The following is an 18,980-nucleotide window of genomic DNA, read 5'->3' as shown; positions in this document are numbered from 1 at the left end:
ATTTAAAAAAACACAGCGTACCTTAAAACAAGCAAAAAGGTCAAACTAAATACAAATACATTTACTTTTGCTCCTTATAACCACAATAAATGAGACTAAAATCAGAACAGTATAAAAATATTCACTCCACAAAAATCAGAAACTTGTACAGTGTAACTTAAAAAAAGACCACTATGAATTTAATTGCTGATTAAGATATTTGCATTGAAGACTTGCAAGCTGAGTTCTAAAAGGCAGAAATATATATATATATATATAAGGGTGTCAACGTTAACGCGTTAACGCATGCGATTAATAAAAAAATTTTAACGCGTTAATATTTTTTTTAACGCAGATTAATCGTTTGATAAGGTTTGACCCCAACTTCTTCCCGTCATCGCAGCGCGGAAGGTTATCTATCATTGTGTGATGAGGGTACAGCACAGTGTTGCCAGGGCAACGGCACAAGTGGACTATTTTGAAAATACAGTCGCGGGAAAAAATTACCGTGGTTTGCGGTTTTTTGGGCTACTTTTATAATGCACCGCGGCCGCTCAAAGTGTATATAGACAAATAAAAATTAAAATAGATCCTTTTATTAATGTGTATTATACTTGGAATGTATCCCTGGCAACTTAAGAACGGAGAGGCGGTTGTAACATCACAAACAACGTGAGTTTCAGCAGAAATAAACATGACAACAGCCACTATAGATTATATAAGATAATAAACACACGATTACGATAGGATATGGTCTGTATGTGATTTTCTTGAGATTGAATGTGTACATCTGAAATACTAATTTGTGCAGCTATATAAAAGGTTATAAATAGCATATTTTAACAACAGTAAACGACCAAATTCCACATGTGATCGCAAAAGGAAGTTATTACAAACACTCGATGGTGGTTTGAAGTGAGTTGTGAGTAAAAGTGTACCATTCATCTCATAAATTGTCTTATGTAGCATGATGCTAATGTTAGCTCTAATGCAGCTGCAAAACAGGTCCAATTCCTCTTCATAATACATTTTGTCATAATACTTCATAAGTTTGCAAGAAAATGTTTTGTTGTATTTATTTAGAAATACTTTTGATAATAGTTGGGTAAATGTATACTGGGATTGAAGCGATGTGGCTTGGTAAACGTTTTATTGCCAGTATAAAGGCTGATAATGGCTGAATAAAAACAAAAGAATAATGATAAAAGAATAATAAGGATTATGTCTCATACCTGGCGGAAGTGTGAAAGGTTCCGTTTCCTTAAACTAGTCTCATGGATTTCTTTTTCAACACATTTACAGGTAAATCCTAGTATTTTAAATTTGCGATTAATCGTGATTAATCACAGCCCGTGACTGTGATTAACGCGATTACATTTTTTAATCGATTGACAGCACTAATATATATATAAAAATTAACGCGGTAATGCAGGCGGTTCATTTTTTCAGTTTAACGCGTTAAATTTATTTAACGCCGTTAACGCAGGGGCGGAGCCTAGGGTTGGCCACCCCACTCATAACTGCTGTTTCTGTCTGTTTTTTCTTGACAAGAAGTACCTTTATTCAGTCACAGAACGTCTTTACGATCACATAAATCTGGAGACGTTTCAGACACACGCTCCAGCTTCACTACAGCGGCAGGCACAAGTCAAACAAGCATGGAAACTGTATCAATTGTATCAATTCTTATCAAAGCATGAAATAAACTACTTGCATGCAATGTCGTGGTCAGTTAAGGCATGAAGTTACCAAAAAGGCGATTAAAGCTGCCTTAAAACTGTGCGTGCATGTAATATGTTATATACGAGTTACATTAAGAAAATGTCTCTGAAATGGTTTTCAAAACTGTCCTGGAGCAGCCCAGCATTGTCTCCCTCATCTAACACACTCGATTCAACTCAAAATACGATGCGTGTCAGATCCGCGTCACGTTCAGCAGCGGCAGCTCTTAAAAGAAATAGCAGCCAAAAACAACCTAATAATCAGCTGCTATGATGCCTGTTCATGAAGAATAAAAGAAAAAAAGAGGAAATCAATAACTTTTATATAGTGGTAAGTATGTATCTGTATTTAGTTTAGAATTTAGTGTTTGATAACTTTATTCAATTTCTGTATATTTCTGCTGAGGGGCACAGGTAGCCTAACTAAATATAACATTTATTATAATGGGTTTATGTGAAGATTGTTTTAAGTTCACTTAAATTAGAAGTTATTTTTAAAGTCTAATAAATGTTAAAATTGATAGCTCTTAATTATAATGTAATGTTTAATGGCTATAGTCAATGGTTAAATATTAGGGGGAAATTTTTTATAGGGAAATCAGTATTACTTGGTATCAGCGATACTGGCCTTCAGTCATAAAAAAGATGCCATTAAACAAATATAAAAAATATGTTGTTTGTACATTAATTTGAAGATTGAATGTGAAATTATTGCAATATAGAAGTATATTTAAAAACTTTAATGTTAGGTGGGATAAATTGCAATTAATTTCAGAAAAGAATGTGCGATTAATTAGTTGTTGTTGTTTTTTTTATCGATTGACAGCACTAATATATTTATATTATATAAAATACATAAAAAATTTATATAAAAGATACAAAAAGATATTGTTTATAGTATTTTTAAAACAATATTTTAATATTTATAATGTTTTACATATCTATATTCGATAATTGATTATTAATTAATACTGTATGCAAACTGTTTACTATTTATATTATTTATTTTATATTATATTTTATGTACTTATTATTACAGAAATTATATATTATATAAATATATGGTATATATTATCATTATACAGAAATTATTTAAATATATAAATGAGATAAATTATATAAAAATTATAAGTCAAAAGTCTGGCTACAAGAATTTATAACAAATATGTATCCTTACTATTTAAGAAGGAAAAGTGTGCAGTACCAAAATATTCTAATGAAATAAAAACACAGACGAAAAAGATCTGAATTCACTTACAAACACACTAAGCTACAAATAAATAAGAGCAAATCTTTTGTTGATTTAAACAGTTAGGCGTAGGTATTCACAGGAAAAGAAAGACTGCTGGCTGAAGAACAGTAAGAAAGATCAAGGTCCCCGCGGTGCTGGGTTCACCGTGCCATCTTTCCCTCTTTCTGCTTCTCCTTGCATCTCTTTAGCAGTCAAGAGCAGTGCTTATACTCCTAATGCACATATGCTTTGTATCGGGTTACAGCTACGGTATGTGTTGCCATGGACACAGCATGCCTCATGATAGACGACCCAGGTCCTTTTTTTAATCAGCTGTAAGAACCGAACCAAAAAAGCAGGAAAGCTTTTATGATATTACGTTATTTATATGTTATTATGTGCCCTCCACTCTCTGAACATAATAAAAAGAAATGAGATCTCCCGCTGCAATTATTTGGCCCATGGTTTCGCCAGTATAATTTAACACATTCAAAGAAGGGAACAATCAAACAGCTGCTGATGGAATTTGAGCCCATGAGGCCTGATGTGGCCTTGTATCAATAGCCGCTCTTGTTCTTGACTAAAGGAACTATTACTGTTGCTCACAGTCAATGTTAGTGATTTGAAAAAACTCCTATTCAACTTAAGTGCAAAACTGTTTGTGCTACAGGCACGAATGATACAGTAAATCATATAGTTAGTTGCTTGGCAGACGATCATCTAAATTAAAGGAGGGAAAATCAGAGACTTGGGGTGTACCCTTTGGCCTTGGGACAATGAGATACAATCTAGCAACCAGTCAGATCACCTTAGCAATGCCATGGCAAACACCCTACAGGTCTCAAGAGTAATGATTTTTTTTCTACTTGCCCAATCAGGCAAGTAGTTCAGATTTCTACTTCCTTTCCAACACATTACTGGCTCACAAAAAAAGTATCTAATTAAAATTTAAATTAAAAGTGTATATATGGTCATATAATTGTATATACAATTATATATAAAACTATTTTTATATCTCTAATTAAAATGTATATATAATCATATAACTGTACATGTAATGTACACACACACACACACACACACACACACACACACATACATACATATATATATATATATATATATATATACACACATATACATATACATATATACACATACATACATATATATATATATATATGTATATATTTAAAATTTTAAATAAAATAAATGTACAGTTTTATTTTGTTGATTTTTTAAATTGTTATATTTCATATATTCCGTATTATATTTCAAAATTATTGTATGTGTACACACACACACGCAGCGTATATATACACATAATTATAAAATAAATTATATCAATTTACAATTAAAATATAAAAACTAAATATATAAACTCATATATATTAAATATAAAACTATACATATAATTTCAAAATAAAATATATAATGAATGAAGCAAAATAAATAATATACATGAACAATATATATCATTATTTTTAATAAAATACATTTACAACTTTACTTTATTGATATTTTAATGGTTATATATTACTTATGTATTTTATTTAAAAATTATTGTATGTATGTATAATGTATGTATATACTGTACAATTATAAATATATAAATGTATATATATATATATATATATATATATATATATATATTGTCTAAACAAAATAATGAATACAACAAAATAATTTACAATTAAGAATTAAAAACAAAACATAAAATAGATATTTTATATGCATAAAATGCATGTATATAATAAATGTTAGATACAGCGATGACCAAAATGAATTTTCCATCAACTAGGCTAAAAAAAAAAGGGAAACGCTCTTACACTCTGGGCCAGCCTTTTTGTTGAGCCGTGTCCTAGCATTATGCCAGTAAGTTTTGCATGGGCAAGCACCCCTCATTTTCTTCAAAACATGTAAAAATCTATTTAAAACCTGTTGTATAACAGCACTTGAGGGGTGGAGGGGGAGGGGATACATCAGGGTACAGGGCCTGGAACAGAACAGAGCCGCTACCTCGGCCTGCATATGCATATCCTGGTAATCTAAGCGGAAACGACCCCGACCGGCTCCAGCGGAACCTCTTTGAACCTGCTCTGTGGGAACGTGGCTCGCTCCTTCAGCTGAAATGCTTTTTAATCAAATGTTAACGCCAGCTATGAGAGCCAAAACCTGCATCTTCAGGGCTCTGGTGGTGTGGCTATGACCATCAGAGCATTTTCAAAAATGTTAACATCAATGGGGAAGGGCGCTCTTTTGCCCTTGCTGGATGTTTGAATGTAAAACACACGTGCCACCGGCTGGAGTCTTGCTGGGTATATACCCCATCTATTTTTAATCTGGCGTGCTTTATCTGTTTGCTCTGTTAATGCAAACACTCACACCTTTCAAGGAACAGCCGCTTTCTCCATCTCCATCAGGAGCAGGCCTGGGTTATTCATTTTTAAACAAAGCTTACCTCCTTTCACTTGATTCTATAATCTCATTTCAAATCCTATCGCCCACAACATTTTCCTTTTACCCCTACAATCGCAATCCTCTTTAACTAATCTAAAGTCTAATTGGTGCCAGCACTGGTTCTCCCCTGTAGGTTACTTCTCGCCTTGAGGTTTTTAACTTTTGTTCATGTGAAATCTGAACTGCTCTCGCCCGGGCTCACGGCTCACAATGAAGGCTTTCTCGGGGCCAGAGGGTTGTGAATGCCACACACAATTAGTGGAAGGAATTTCGGAGCAGAATCTCGCAGACTTCCTAAACCCGGGCGAATTCCTAAACCTGAAAACATGCAGGTGTGGTAACATCCATATAACCTCTCCATTCCACAAAATGTTTTGTACAGCGAAAAAAAAAAAGGTTCTTAAAAGATTTTTTAAATGTTCTTCACACTGATTCCTTTAAGAACTGACCACTGAGAGGTTCTTTGGGGAACAAAAAATGGTTTTTCTATGGAATGACTTTGAAAAACCCCTTTTGGAACCTTTATATTTAAGAGTGTGAAACCTATCAATTCCACATAAGGTTCTTTATAGTGGAAAAAAGTTCTTTAGATCATTAAAAAATATTCTTCACATTAATAAAAAATGGCTCTTTTAAGAACTGTCCACTGAAAGGTTCTTTGGGGAACCAAAAACATTTTTTTCTATGCCATGACTGGGAAACCCCCTTTTGGAACCTTTACTTTTAAGAGTGTGGAACTTGTCAATTCCACAAAAGGTTCTTTTTAGTGGAAAAAGGTTCTTTAGACTATTAAAATATTCTTCACACTAATAAAAAAAAAAAAAAAGAGGCTCTTTTAATAACTGCCCACTGAAAGGTTCTTCAGAGAACCCGAACGGTTCTGCCATTGCATTGCTACAAAACCACCCTTGGAGCCTTTATTTTTAAGTGTGTAGACGATGAAACTCAAAGAAAGTGTATTTGCCATTCGAGATTCATCTGTACAAACAACTAAATCAGAGCTGGAGGGAAGTGGTTTTGGAGCACAGAAAAAAACAGCTTGTGGAACCAGACTGAATATTTTCCATGGACTTTTTACAGGAAAAAGGCAGGCTGTTGACAAACCTCCAAAAGAACAAAAATACCTCAAAGACAATAAATGTCCACAGACGCGCTTCCAATGACTGCTTACCGCCACCCAAAAAAGCCACAATCTTCCACAACCTCCTTTTTGTTTCTCTAAATCACCTAAAGAGACGACAAAAGGGGTTATGAGAGAAGCTAAATAAGCTAAATGAACTTAAGCACTAAACACTCAAAATACCTCAACCGCCCCCAAACCTTCTCTTTGCAAAGGATGTTCTTCTCATGCCTACGTTAATCAAAGAGCCATGTGACATGTTCCATTGGAGGGTTCATCAGTCTGGGCTGCCGAAAAGCTAATATATCTCTGAACTTTATAGGCGGAGAAGATCCAAGGGTTTCTGCCAGATATGGAAGCCCCATCATTCACAGCACCGGCCATTAGAGAAAGCGTGGAAAAGTGGGCGATCTTGTCATTTAGTGTTACTGAGAAGACTTGAAAGCAGGAAAGGTGGGGGCCGAAGCACACAAATAAACTAGAAGTCTGGGAGAGAAAGAAGCTAAACAAGACAATACCTGACTGGGGCTTTTCATCAGCTTGTACATTGAATTTGTTTTCTTAGTAATGCGTTTTTACCCACGGGCTGAAATGACAACTATTAAAAATGAGAACTATGTCACTCTCGGTGCATTCAGCATTTTTTTTTTCCTCCCCTCATTCTCTTTCTTTCAGGGCTTCATTTAAAATGAATCTCCTAAAGCAACTGGACCTCCAGTTGTCATCTCCGATAATTCACGCATCCACGAATTTTTATGAAGACGGACAAAAGCAGGTACAGAAAACCCTAAAATAGGCTCCAAGCCATCTGCGGTTGCTATGGAGAGTTGCGTGTTTCCAGGGCGCTAGTGTATTTCTCGAGCGCTAATGGCCTGTCCTTTTGCCAGGCAACAAATAGCCCTGTGATGCAACTGCACCTGTCTCGGCTATGTGTTACCATGGAGGCGTTCCTGTTGCTATGGCGACCATCACGCTAATAACCTCGCAAGGGCAAACTCGTGTTGGTGAACTCCAAGGCCCAGCTGTTCCTCCAGCACTCTCGTTCTTGTCATGTCTCTCAAACTCTCCGAGCATGTTAAGGAATGTTTGTCTACCTGAGCCCACATGCAGCCATTTAATATTAGTCAAGGTTTCTTGCACCAAAACCACAGCATTACCATCCTCTCAGTGACCTTTACACAGTGTACACAACAACATGACAAACAATACAAACATGGAACCTCTTCCTTATTAAACTGATTTTGATTTGTCATGACAGCAACGAAAGATGTTTTTGCTACTGTTTTGTAAGACTATTATGTTTGCATTTACATTGATTACTTTAGTCAAAATTACAGTACTTTGAGGGCATACAAGCAGTCCTCAATCACAAAATTCTATATAGAATTTTGCAAATGAATCGGAATTCGGAATGAAAGGAAGAGGTATTTAGTGTAATGTAATGCATTTTGGAAAAGTGTTTTTTTTAATTCTACATCCACAAAAAGTTAATTTATTAAATATGATGAAATATATATTCATAAGGTCTAAAAACCTTCAAACTCTGAGGCTTTTTAAACTTTTCAGAACTTTCACACAAGACTTATAACCAGTTACTGTACACTAAAAACTTTTTTTTTTTTGCTCTCCAAGGTAGCATTTACAGTATTTAAACAAAAATACAGTAAAAACAGTAATATTGTTAAATATTACTACAATTTTAAGTAACTGTTTTCAGTATTAATATAATTTAAAATGTAATTTATTCCTTTGATGGCAAAGTTGGATTTTCAGCAGTCATTACTCCAGTATTGATCCTTCAGAAATCATTCTAATATGCTGATTTGATGCTCAAGAAACATTTCTTATTATTATTAGTGTTAAAAATGTAAATCTGCATAATATTGATGTAGTAATATTGATTTTTAACAATATTACTATATTGATTTTTATTCACAGTAATAAGATTCTTTGATTAGAAATAAAAGTTGAAATAGAAATAAGAATCTTTTGTAATGATGTAAAATGTTATGTTAATGTTTAAATGTGTCCTTGCTGAATAAAAATATTCTTATTCTTTCTTAAAAAAAAACAAAAAAACATGTTATTGACCCCAAACTTTTTGCTGCCTCAATTTAAATGAAATTTGATTAAAGAGCACCTATTATGCCCCTTTTTCCAATATGTAATATAAGTCTCAGGTGTCCAGAGAATGTGAAGTTTCAACTCAAAATACCCCACAGATCATTTATAATATCATTTTGAAAATGCCTATTTTGAGTGGAAGCAGAAACAGTATGTTTTTGTGCATTTCTCTTTAAATGCAAATGAGCTGCTGTTCCCCGTTCCCTTTTCCAGAATGTACCTCAGATACTCTGCCAAAAACCATCTGTTTGGTTTTGATTATCATGTCTATCGCACTGAAATCATGCGCTTTAAACCATATTGATTAAAACTTCTGATATACAGTTTTCTGAGCGCACACATCCAAAGCTTGCACACAGAAAGCAGCTGTCGCACGGCATGTGAGTACTAATCTAAGTTCTCTTTCATGTCTTATTGCACTTAAAATGTCAAATACACACAATTATGTAAAAAAAAACACATAAGTTGGTGAAGGTAAACAGCTAGGAAAGAAATCGCATGTTTATATTAGATCTGTATTTTAAGCGACATCAGCATTTAAATGCTCTAGCATAAAGATAAACATGACGGATTGTGTGCGGCTGACTCAGGGCGGGGTCTCTGCTAATACAGCAGTGTCCATCAACAGTCATGGGCGGGGCCTGTGCAATGTGACGTCACATTGTACAGATTTTGCAAACGGCTTGTTCTGAGACACTGCTTATGATTTATGGGGATTATTTTATTTTATTTTTTATCATTATAGGGTGGTTGTGTACAAGGGTGGGTGTTTATGTTCAAAAAACATATAAAAGTGAATTTTGAGCTTAGAATTAAGCTTTGGGTTTTGAACTTCGTGCGCGTCTACAAAATGGATCAAACTATTCTATTTCGAAAAAGATGCTTTCTGCAAGTTTTCCCTTCTTTAAATGAAATCACCTCGTCCCTCCGCAGCGAATAAGGACACATACCTATCCACAGGGACTGATAATGACATCACCAGAACAGACTATGCATTCATCCCATCTGTCTACCTGACCAACAACCTGAAAAAGAGCTGAAGCCCTCAGCTTACTACTCTCAGGATTTAATAATCTCCCCACTATTGCTGTGATTACAAAAACAGCAAAGATGAAAGAGTGGTGCGTTAAAAAAAAAAACTGAGCAGAAAAGAGGAGTGTGTCAGTCTATGACTCAGCTGATTCGTGTGAACCTTAGGAATGCTATAAAAAGCTTCATTCGGCTTCCTGAGAGCCGCAGTGGCCAGATAAACACTTTATTACACACTGCTACACGCAGATTCACCATCTGGCCTCAGAGAGAGAGGAAGCCGAGCCTGTGTGTGCCCAACACTAGTGTGCTATCTTTGCTACCTTATTCACACACACACACACACACCTTACACCAGGGCTGTCAGAACGATCTGAAATGTGAGGGCGGAACATAGTATAAACACCTTATAAATATTAATTAGATGAGGTAGAGTTCATTCAATAAGAGTAACGGATTTGCTAAAAAAGCATTTACTGAAAGAAGTACCTCTTGTGTTCATTTTTACACACCCAATTTCCACTGCAAGTAAACACCGCATTAGATTCCTTAGATTTTTGAGGCTGCAAGGTTCTTTGGAGAATAAGAAAGTTCTTAATGTTCCATTATAAAGTTCAAATCTGTGAATCGGTATCATCTGTTAAAACAGAACAAGTTAAACTCTCCTGAGATCTTTAAAGCAGCACTTGGAAAAATCTAGAGATTTGTGGACCTTAAAAAGATTCTTCTATGGCATTAGGGTGTAAAACCTTTTCTGGTTCTAATTGGAAAGTTTATTTTTAAGAGTGTGTCTTTGAAAATAGTATTGTGAGGTTGTTATAGGCTGTTGTTTTGAAGAGGTGTAGTCTAGAGGGACCGTCCTCTGTGATCTCCTCTTCCCACAGGGCCTCCACGTCTTTGAACACCTGGTGCTAATAACCAACCCAGTGCTGTTCCCACACAACATTATCAGCGGAACACAACTGACTGCAACACTCAATACAGAAGGGGAATTCGCTAAGAATGAACTGCGCCCACTGATAGCGTCATTTATTTGCACATGCTGTCTGCGCTGTTTTAGCGTGTGATTCACTAAAGGAATTATGCAAATCAGGTAACGGCACAAACACAGCCAAAAAATGACTGCGGCATGCAATTTGCACATTATTCCATAAGTTTTAGGATGGCTCTGAGCGCTAGGGTCTTTAAAATGCTAAAAATGTCTTGATATACCCATACACATTTTTTTCTGTTTTCTGCCCACAATATATTTTAAATATATGCTCAATCAAGGTGTGTTTGTAAATTGAAAATATATATTGTTTAAACCTTTAAATGCCACAATATATTAGATTAAACTTCTACTTAAAGGAGCACATATACCTTTCCAATATATAAAATATATTTTGGGTAAATACAATTTTTTTTTAAATGTACTTTGGACAATATAAATATATTTTGACTGAAGATGGCCCAAAATTTTACTATACTATTACTAAAACCTACTGAAAATATATGCATGCAAATATATATTTTTTTAAATTTGCCATTTCGAAGTACATTAAAAATATATCTGATAAAACAAAATGGAGAAGGACTATGTAACAGCATATACCGTTACAGCAAAAAAACAAAAACAAAAAACATTACACACACACACACATATATATATATATATATATATATATATATATATATATATATATATATATATATATATATATATATATATATATATGTATAGATAGATATATATATATATATATATATATATATATATATTTTTTTATATAAGGGTGTGTGTGTGTGTGTGTGTGTATGTATATATATATATATATATATATATATATATATATATATATATATATGTATATGTGTGTGTGTGTGTGTGTGTGTGTGTGTTTTCATTGATAACAGCTCACTCAACGTTAACTTCTAACCAAATACTTCTAACTTGTGCAATCTATAATAATCCAAACAATATAAAGCATGTACCTGATACCTGAGGGTGGTTATTCAATAAGACTGATTTAGCACGTGCAGAGGTTTAGAAAAATCTTTCAGATATAATCAGAAACCTCAGAATAAAATAACACCAATTATCATTCCTCTCAAAAAGCCTCTCATCAGGTATGTGATGATTTTCACTCAGTATTCTGTGCAGTTTGTCCAACAGTGCAATTTCACCTCCTGCACACATGCATTTTGGGAGAAAAAAAAGTACATTTTTTTTAAAGAACGGCCTTATTCAGCATTTGTTTGTCGAGCTGTGAGATTTCTGCCTTGATGAGGCAGCAATGTGCTGCTGGAGAAAGAAATGCAGGCCGTCGTCACAAAACCCTATCCAAAAACATCTGAGCAAGGCTCCCTTCTCCGCCTCATTCCTTAATCATCTCACCATGCTTGAGCAACACCTGAAACCCAGCCGATCTCTCTTACTAGAGCTGTCCGCTTTAATTCAATCTCTTTAAAAGCATCCATCTCCATTTTCCCTTTCTAGCCTCTGAGCTGGCCGCCCATTTGTTCCATATCCTTTGTTAAGGACGATATGCCAGTTCGAGTTTTACAGTAAAGCAATTATTTTGTCTTGCACAGTCGAGTGGCTGGGAGCACGCAGACCTGTTAGCCGGATCAAAATGAAATGGAGCGGCGAGGGAGCCGTTCGGAACCCAACGCCGGGTCTCGCTCTGACAGCTCCGCTCAGCTCGCTGCCGCCCGTGGGTTCCGCTGCTAACCGATACCAACAGGGACAAGCACGCAACACAGAAGGGGAGAGAGACATTTGCTGAGGTTTGAGGATCGATGTGTCCAGTGGGCCGCTTGCCTACCTTTGATATGCCTGAGGAGAGGTGGGAGGCGTGGTGAACACCTGGGAATACGGATGATAAGGCGTCTTCTTCAGCGCCTGGATGAGATTCTGTCTGTATTCTGGGTCTATGCACCACAGGGAGCCCTTTCCGATACTCTGTGGAGGAGGAAGAGGAGTATATAGTCAGGACAGAAAAAGAAAAGCCATCTAAACGTCTCAAGAGACAACAATAAAGACCAGGGTGGCTAGCAGAACCAGTCAAATATGTACAGCTGTCACTGTCTTGTGGCGAAAACTGGTGTTTGCGTACTACTTCTTTTACCTTTTAGCTCAGATTAATTGCCTGTTATTCTGGTGTGTGGATTTCAATGTATGGATCCTATCTATGGACATCAGTTATTGAGCTATACATCCCTTTGTTATGTTAATTTCCTTCACATCCCAAACATCAGATCATCAAGAAGGAATGAAATCATGAATATTCAATGATAGATGGCTGAGCATACAAATACTTTTTCTATCCCTTGAAAATGGGCCGTCTTAAGATGTTTCAAATCCTAGTGTTTTTAGGCATCAAAGGTGTGCTATAGTTAAATTCTAAAGCAGCATAACGTGTATCCTTTGCAGATTATGCAATTCCAGAATGCAATGTTGAGCTCACTGTAAAAAAAAAAAAAAAAATCAAACAAGATGAATAGAAATGTTAATACTGTAATTCAGACATAACATTTTATAATATTAATAATTTACTATTTAGTCAACAGTAAATTATATTTATTAAACATTTAATATATTTCATATGTAAAAATATATAATCTTCATAAACATATTTAATCATATTTAAAATATGCAATAATATAAATTATTTACTACAATTATTATTTTTTATGTCAGTATTGCAGTGTTGACATTTCTGTTCATCTTGTTTGATTCTTGTTCAAAGAACATGTTTTCTTTGCAGATTATGCAATCCCAGATTACAAACTAAGTGGGGGAAAAAATATTTAGAATGATGTCTAGACTGTAAACCTCACATAAAATATAATTTATATTAATATTTGATCAAATCTAAAATAAAATAATCATTAGTATATATTAATGAAATATTTATTAAATACATGTAGATTTTTAATTAATATTTAATATTAATATTTATCATTATTATTATTATATTTGATTACATATTCAATACTTCAGGAATAAATAGCTAACACGTTTACACCTGTGTGAATGTGCTTTGTAAGTCAACAGGGTACAAATGGCACTGTTTAGAGAAATATGAAGGAGTGCTCACATTTCCCGTCACTTTGAAGCTACAAATCATTTTAAATACAAATACACATCTTACTTGGCCAAATAAGGCAAATATGTTCATTTAGTGAATTTCTGAGTTAATGAATTGCTCTGGCTACAAGATAAGGCTGAGTTTGTTTGGTCCAGTACAAGGGAAGAAATGAGAACCTGACCACCTGCATTCCCTTGACCTCCACATTCTCCAGCTCATTAAAGTGAAACGGGCAGAAAAAATGCATCAAAAACCCAAGAAGTGCAAACTACAGCTAGCACATATGCTATACAGACCACTTAGACAAACTCAGCATTTTAAAAAACAGCACGGCGAGCGAACGCTCCTAGTATATAAATTAGCTCTCCTGACAGATCCTGCTGAAAACGAGGAAACAGCAAAATGTCACTTTGAAAGTGATATCAGGGGAAAATTACTTGGGCTCATTAGTACAGACTACAATCAGTGTCATGTTACTAAGCCCCATTTTTTCAGCTCAAGTTATCCCTGTACTGTCAAGAGCTTTACACAATCAGCAAACCACCACGACAGAACAAAGTGTAGACTATCACAGTGCTTTTGTAAAGTCAAAGTCATTTCCTTTCACTCAGACACTTCAAAGCGATGGACAGTATGTGCTGTTTTGTTAGACAGACTGTGTGTTCTCAATGAATCAATAGTCATGACCTTCAGATAACTGACAGAGTGTCATACTGTGTGCCCTGAGGTAACACACACACACACACACTGGTCTGGGCCGTGTGTCACGTATTCAAACTTCGCTAAACTAACAAACCGGACATCGCTTTTGCAGGAGGTTTCATTTTCATGAACACCCCTGAAATCAGTCGTCTCTACTGACCGCTGTTAATCACTTTGAGTTAATTGAGTGTTTTTGAAGGGGCCAAAATATCTTTAACAAAAAGCTGCCATGAGATTTTTTTCAGCTTGAATACTAGGTTCCCCCTGAAAAGGGCTAAGAAACGATAACACACTCTATTGATTGCAGCAAACCCCAGAGCGAGTGCTCGGCTCTTTACCCACAGTATTTGGCTTCAGTGGAAAGATTTGTACCAGCGCAAGTCAAACAATTCAAACCCTTGGAGTGTTTTAGCAAACAAAATAAACAGCACATTTATTGGACTCACAATTCATTTGCACTCATGTCTCGATGATTTAAAGCTTGACCAGTAAAATCTGAGGTACAACAGCAACGATAAAAATCTAGTGGTTAAATAAAGAATAAATTGTTATAATAATAAAAAAATATATCAATAGTAACAAAAACTACTGCAAACACTACTATTACAATAACTACTAATTATAATTTGCATTATAATTATATATAATTATTCCAGTAAATAACTGAATAGTAGGCCTGTGGAGTGTTGTATCATGCCATGTAATATTTTTCCGGAGGGAAAGGTCTTTACTAGCAAAAAATTCCATTTTCTTCTGAAAGCAGCGAATGCATTTATTCTTAGCACAAACTGACATTCTCCACCTAATTAAGCTGTCAACTTTCCATCAGCGTGTTTTAAAACCATACCTGGACCAACCACAAAGATGAATTGCACCATGAAATTCAATCCTTAAATGGTCTGTCCGATAGATGCTCTGATGGAAATGAAAAATAAGGGAGTTAAAAGAAATGAACAGGATGGAAGCAATGAAGAAAAAAAAAATGAAGCAAGGCAAAATACAGCAACTAGTAAAGAAAAAATCTAATCAAATAAATATTATTAGAGGGACACAGAAGAATTGAAACCACAAAAAAATGAATCATTATTATCAATAATAATAGTATTATTAATATTGTAGGGACATAGAAAAATGAAACCCATGAAAAAAAAATGTGATACATTTTCCCCTTCAAATATTACCTATATTTAGCTAAAATACCTGAAAAAAGCGGGTGTCTTTTCGTCTCTTAGGAACAGGCGAAAGTGTCAGATTAAACAAAGACGATCAATTCTAATTACCATAGCATCATAAATCGCAGGGCACAAGCCCTGCAGGAAAATCTACTACTGTTGAACTGACTAAAGTCAGTTTCTCTTGAGAATATGACATTCTGACAGCTTCAAGAAAGTGAAAAAAACCTACTGATGAGTAAAAGTTGCACCCCTGAAATAGTTACGTTCTCAACTGATGTATTTGAGTACTATGTGTACGTTCAGACACAATAAAGCTTCCAACAGGGCCACATCCGTCTTTAAAGGGTGTGATATGTGATCCTGAGAGCATCAGATTATTCATATATGCTCCGTGGAGAAGAGGCTGCACTGGTCTATCTTTCCAAATGTTCCGTAATCAGGAGAAATCAATAGGTTTCAGAGCACTTTGCCTCAGATTTATCTCCATCTCCTGACAGCTGCTGTGTCCGTCTGAAGGCCAGCTCAATGGCACCAGCCAATAGAGTCTCCAATCAGAGAGAGGGGGTGAAAAAGGGAAAGGAGAGCCAGGGAAAAGGGGGGAAAGCACTTGGATTACACTGGTCTCCTAGGCAACAGGCAATGGTGGAGTATATAAAGACTGTTTGATAGTCTTGGCAGAGAAATCTTTCATTCTCCCTAAGAAGCACGGGCCTCTGAAGATGCTATATTCCATTATAAGCAGTAAAGTTAATCCTATCAGTTCCTGAGCAAAATGAAAGACCTGCTATTATGAAACACCCCCCTTCCCTCGACCCGACTGTCCAGAGTCCTCCCTTTTATGCTCACAACTTTAAACGTGAAAAAAAGAACTGTGGGGAAATATTTAACCCAAAATATTTAACCCAAGTTTTGGATCCATCTTTATGAGACGACAGCCCATTATACCATCACTCTTCAGAACTACAAAAACACCTGTTTCTTTCTTTCTTTATTAGGAATGTTTATATTTATGTGCAAGATTTCAAAAAATCCCCTAACGGTTTTATTAGGATTTGAAATGAGCTTTTATTTTTGTATTTTCAGGTTTCATTTTAGTTATAATTTTACTAATTTTGTAATTTATTATTTTACTATTTATGTCTAATTTATTTTTGGATTTAGTTTTAGTTTTTTTTTTTTTTTTTAATCTAATATTCTAATTTATATTTAATCTAATATTTATTGGATGTGTACCTTTTCCATAATCAACTGCTCATTTAAACTTAATCTTTAAAAAATGATAATTTAATCATGTTAAATCTAATCTTTAGAAAATCTGAAATGAATATCCATTATACCATTTTGATGCCCAAGTTAACTTTTTAATTTATTTACACAAAAGAGTGTAGAATTTACATTGGCAGTCACTGGCCAAACCATGAAATGTTTTTATCTATTAGACAAACATTTAAGGAGGGACCTGAGCCATTTCTAGGGATTTTAGCATAGGCACCGTTCACATTTATTTTAGAAGATCCAGTTAATTGCTGTTCTTTACAGTGAAAGTAAAAATACAACAAGGAGATGAAAGAAACCGGATTCTGCTAGACAAAAACACTTCTATTTCTGAAGAAATCCTATTCGCTTCAGCAGCACAGTGTACTGACTTCCTAAAGCGAGTGTGTTAATGCTCTGTTGGTAAGGTGATCTATATAAATGCAGACATCGACCGTTCTGAAACATGGATAAATCAAGGTGTCCAAAAGGACATCATTGCTTTGGTCTCCAAATCCCAGCAGTCATCAGTTGCTAATGGCTGCAGCCCCAGAGTCGTCATTTCTTCTGAGGCTCTGCGGCTTAAATCACATGAAGGTGCAGAGAAGCGGTAAGCTCGCTCTGTGATTGGTGGAGACACGATGACCTCCGTTCATATTGGCTGAATTCTGCACACAATGGCATTTTTAAAGCAGGTCTATATTGTGGAGTTCTGCAGTGGAGCATTAAGAGACCGATGACTCTACTCACCTTGAGAGGCTCTCACTGCATTAGGAAAGGCATGAAAGGTCATTCATAATGAGGGAGTTTGGGGAGGGGGAAGCTTGGCTGTTGTTGGATCTATTCACTGAGACGAGTCCAACACATCACCCCCATCCAACTCTCACTCTCTCCTTTCAGTCTTGCTAAGACTTTCTGAAGGCTGAGTAGAGAGCATGAAGATCCACCATTGAAGTGTCTCATGAAGAACACATCACACCTCCAACAATCAACACGAACGTCTTTCCTCATCCATTACAAACAACTTAAACAATGTTATCAGAATCAGAATCAGAATGAGCTTTATTGCCAGGTATGTTTACACATACGAGGAATTTGTTTTCGTGACAGAAGCTTCCACAGTGCAACAGAATGACAGTGACAGAACAAAAACACAGATAATAAAAGAATAAAAAATAGGGAATAACAATATACAAATTGACAATTGTAATGTACAGGTATATTACAATAGACGGTTTTGTATGTACAGGTATATTATGTGCAGATTGAAATGTAGACTAAGTATGTGTGTTAGATAAATAAGTGTATAAGTGTATAAATAGTGTGTGTTCCACAATTATTGTCAAGTGTTCACGAGATGGATTGCCTGAGGGAAGAGAGTGTTCCTGTGCCTGGCCGTTCTGGTAGCGTCGACCAGACGACAACAGTTCAAAGAGGGAGTGTGCTGGATGTGAGGGGTCCAGAGTGATTTGCTCACTCTGGATGAGTACAGTTCTTGGAGAGTGGGGAGGGTTGTACCAATGATTCGCTCAGCAGTCCGGACTACCCTCGGTAGTCTTCTGAGGTCAGATTTGGTAGCTGAGCTGAACCAGACAGTTATTGATATTCAGTGATGGCAGAGTAGAACTGTTTCAGCAGCTCCTGTGGCAGGTTGAAATTCCTCAGCTGCCAAAGGAAGTACAACCTCTGCTGGGTCGATGTGAGTGTCCCACTTCAGGTCCTGAGAGATGGTGGTGCCCAGGAACCTGAATGAATCCACTGTCGTTACAGTGCTGTTCATGATGGTGAGTGGGGGGAGAGCAGGGGGGTTTCTCCTGAAGTCCGCAATCATCTCCACTGTTTTGAGCGTGTTCAGCTCCAGGTTGTTAAGACTGCACCAGACTGCCAGCTCTTTAACCTCCTGTCTGTAAGCAGACTCGTCATCGTCCTGAATGAGGCCGATAAGTGTGGTTTCGTCTGCAAACTTCAGGAGCTTGACAGAGGGGTCGTTAGATGTGCAGTCATTGGTGTAGAGGGAGAAGAGCAGTGGGGAGAGAACGCAGCCCTGAGGAGCTCCAGTGCTGATCGTACGGGTGCTGGATGAAAATTTTCCCAGCCTCACTAGCTGCTGCC

At 36.0% G+C, this 18,980-nt stretch overlaps 1 protein-coding gene across 10 annotated transcripts in view; it reads right to left on the bottom strand.

The window, feature by feature from the left end:
* foxn3 (forkhead box N3) overlaps window positions 1-18,980 on the bottom strand; it is a 103,316-nt gene that overhangs the window by 36,981 nt on the left and 47,355 nt on the right. For all 10 annotated transcript variants that reach the window (XM_058749571.1, XM_058749572.1, XM_058749566.1 and 7 more), the window contains one exon: window positions 12,472-12,608. In XM_058749571.1, coding sequence (XP_058605554.1) covers window positions 12,472-12,608 — 137 coding nt within the window. The remainder of the gene's footprint in view (window positions 1-12,471; window positions 12,609-18,980) is intronic.

The sequence above is a fragment of the Onychostoma macrolepis genome, chromosome 17 (assembly GCF_012432095.1).
Source record: "Onychostoma macrolepis isolate SWU-2019 chromosome 17, ASM1243209v1, whole genome shotgun sequence".
Classification (NCBI taxonomy): domain Eukaryota; kingdom Metazoa; phylum Chordata; class Actinopteri; order Cypriniformes; family Cyprinidae; genus Onychostoma; species Onychostoma macrolepis.
The sequence above is the reverse complement of the archived record's forward strand: the minus strand, read 5'-3'. Positions and strand labels throughout refer to the sequence as shown.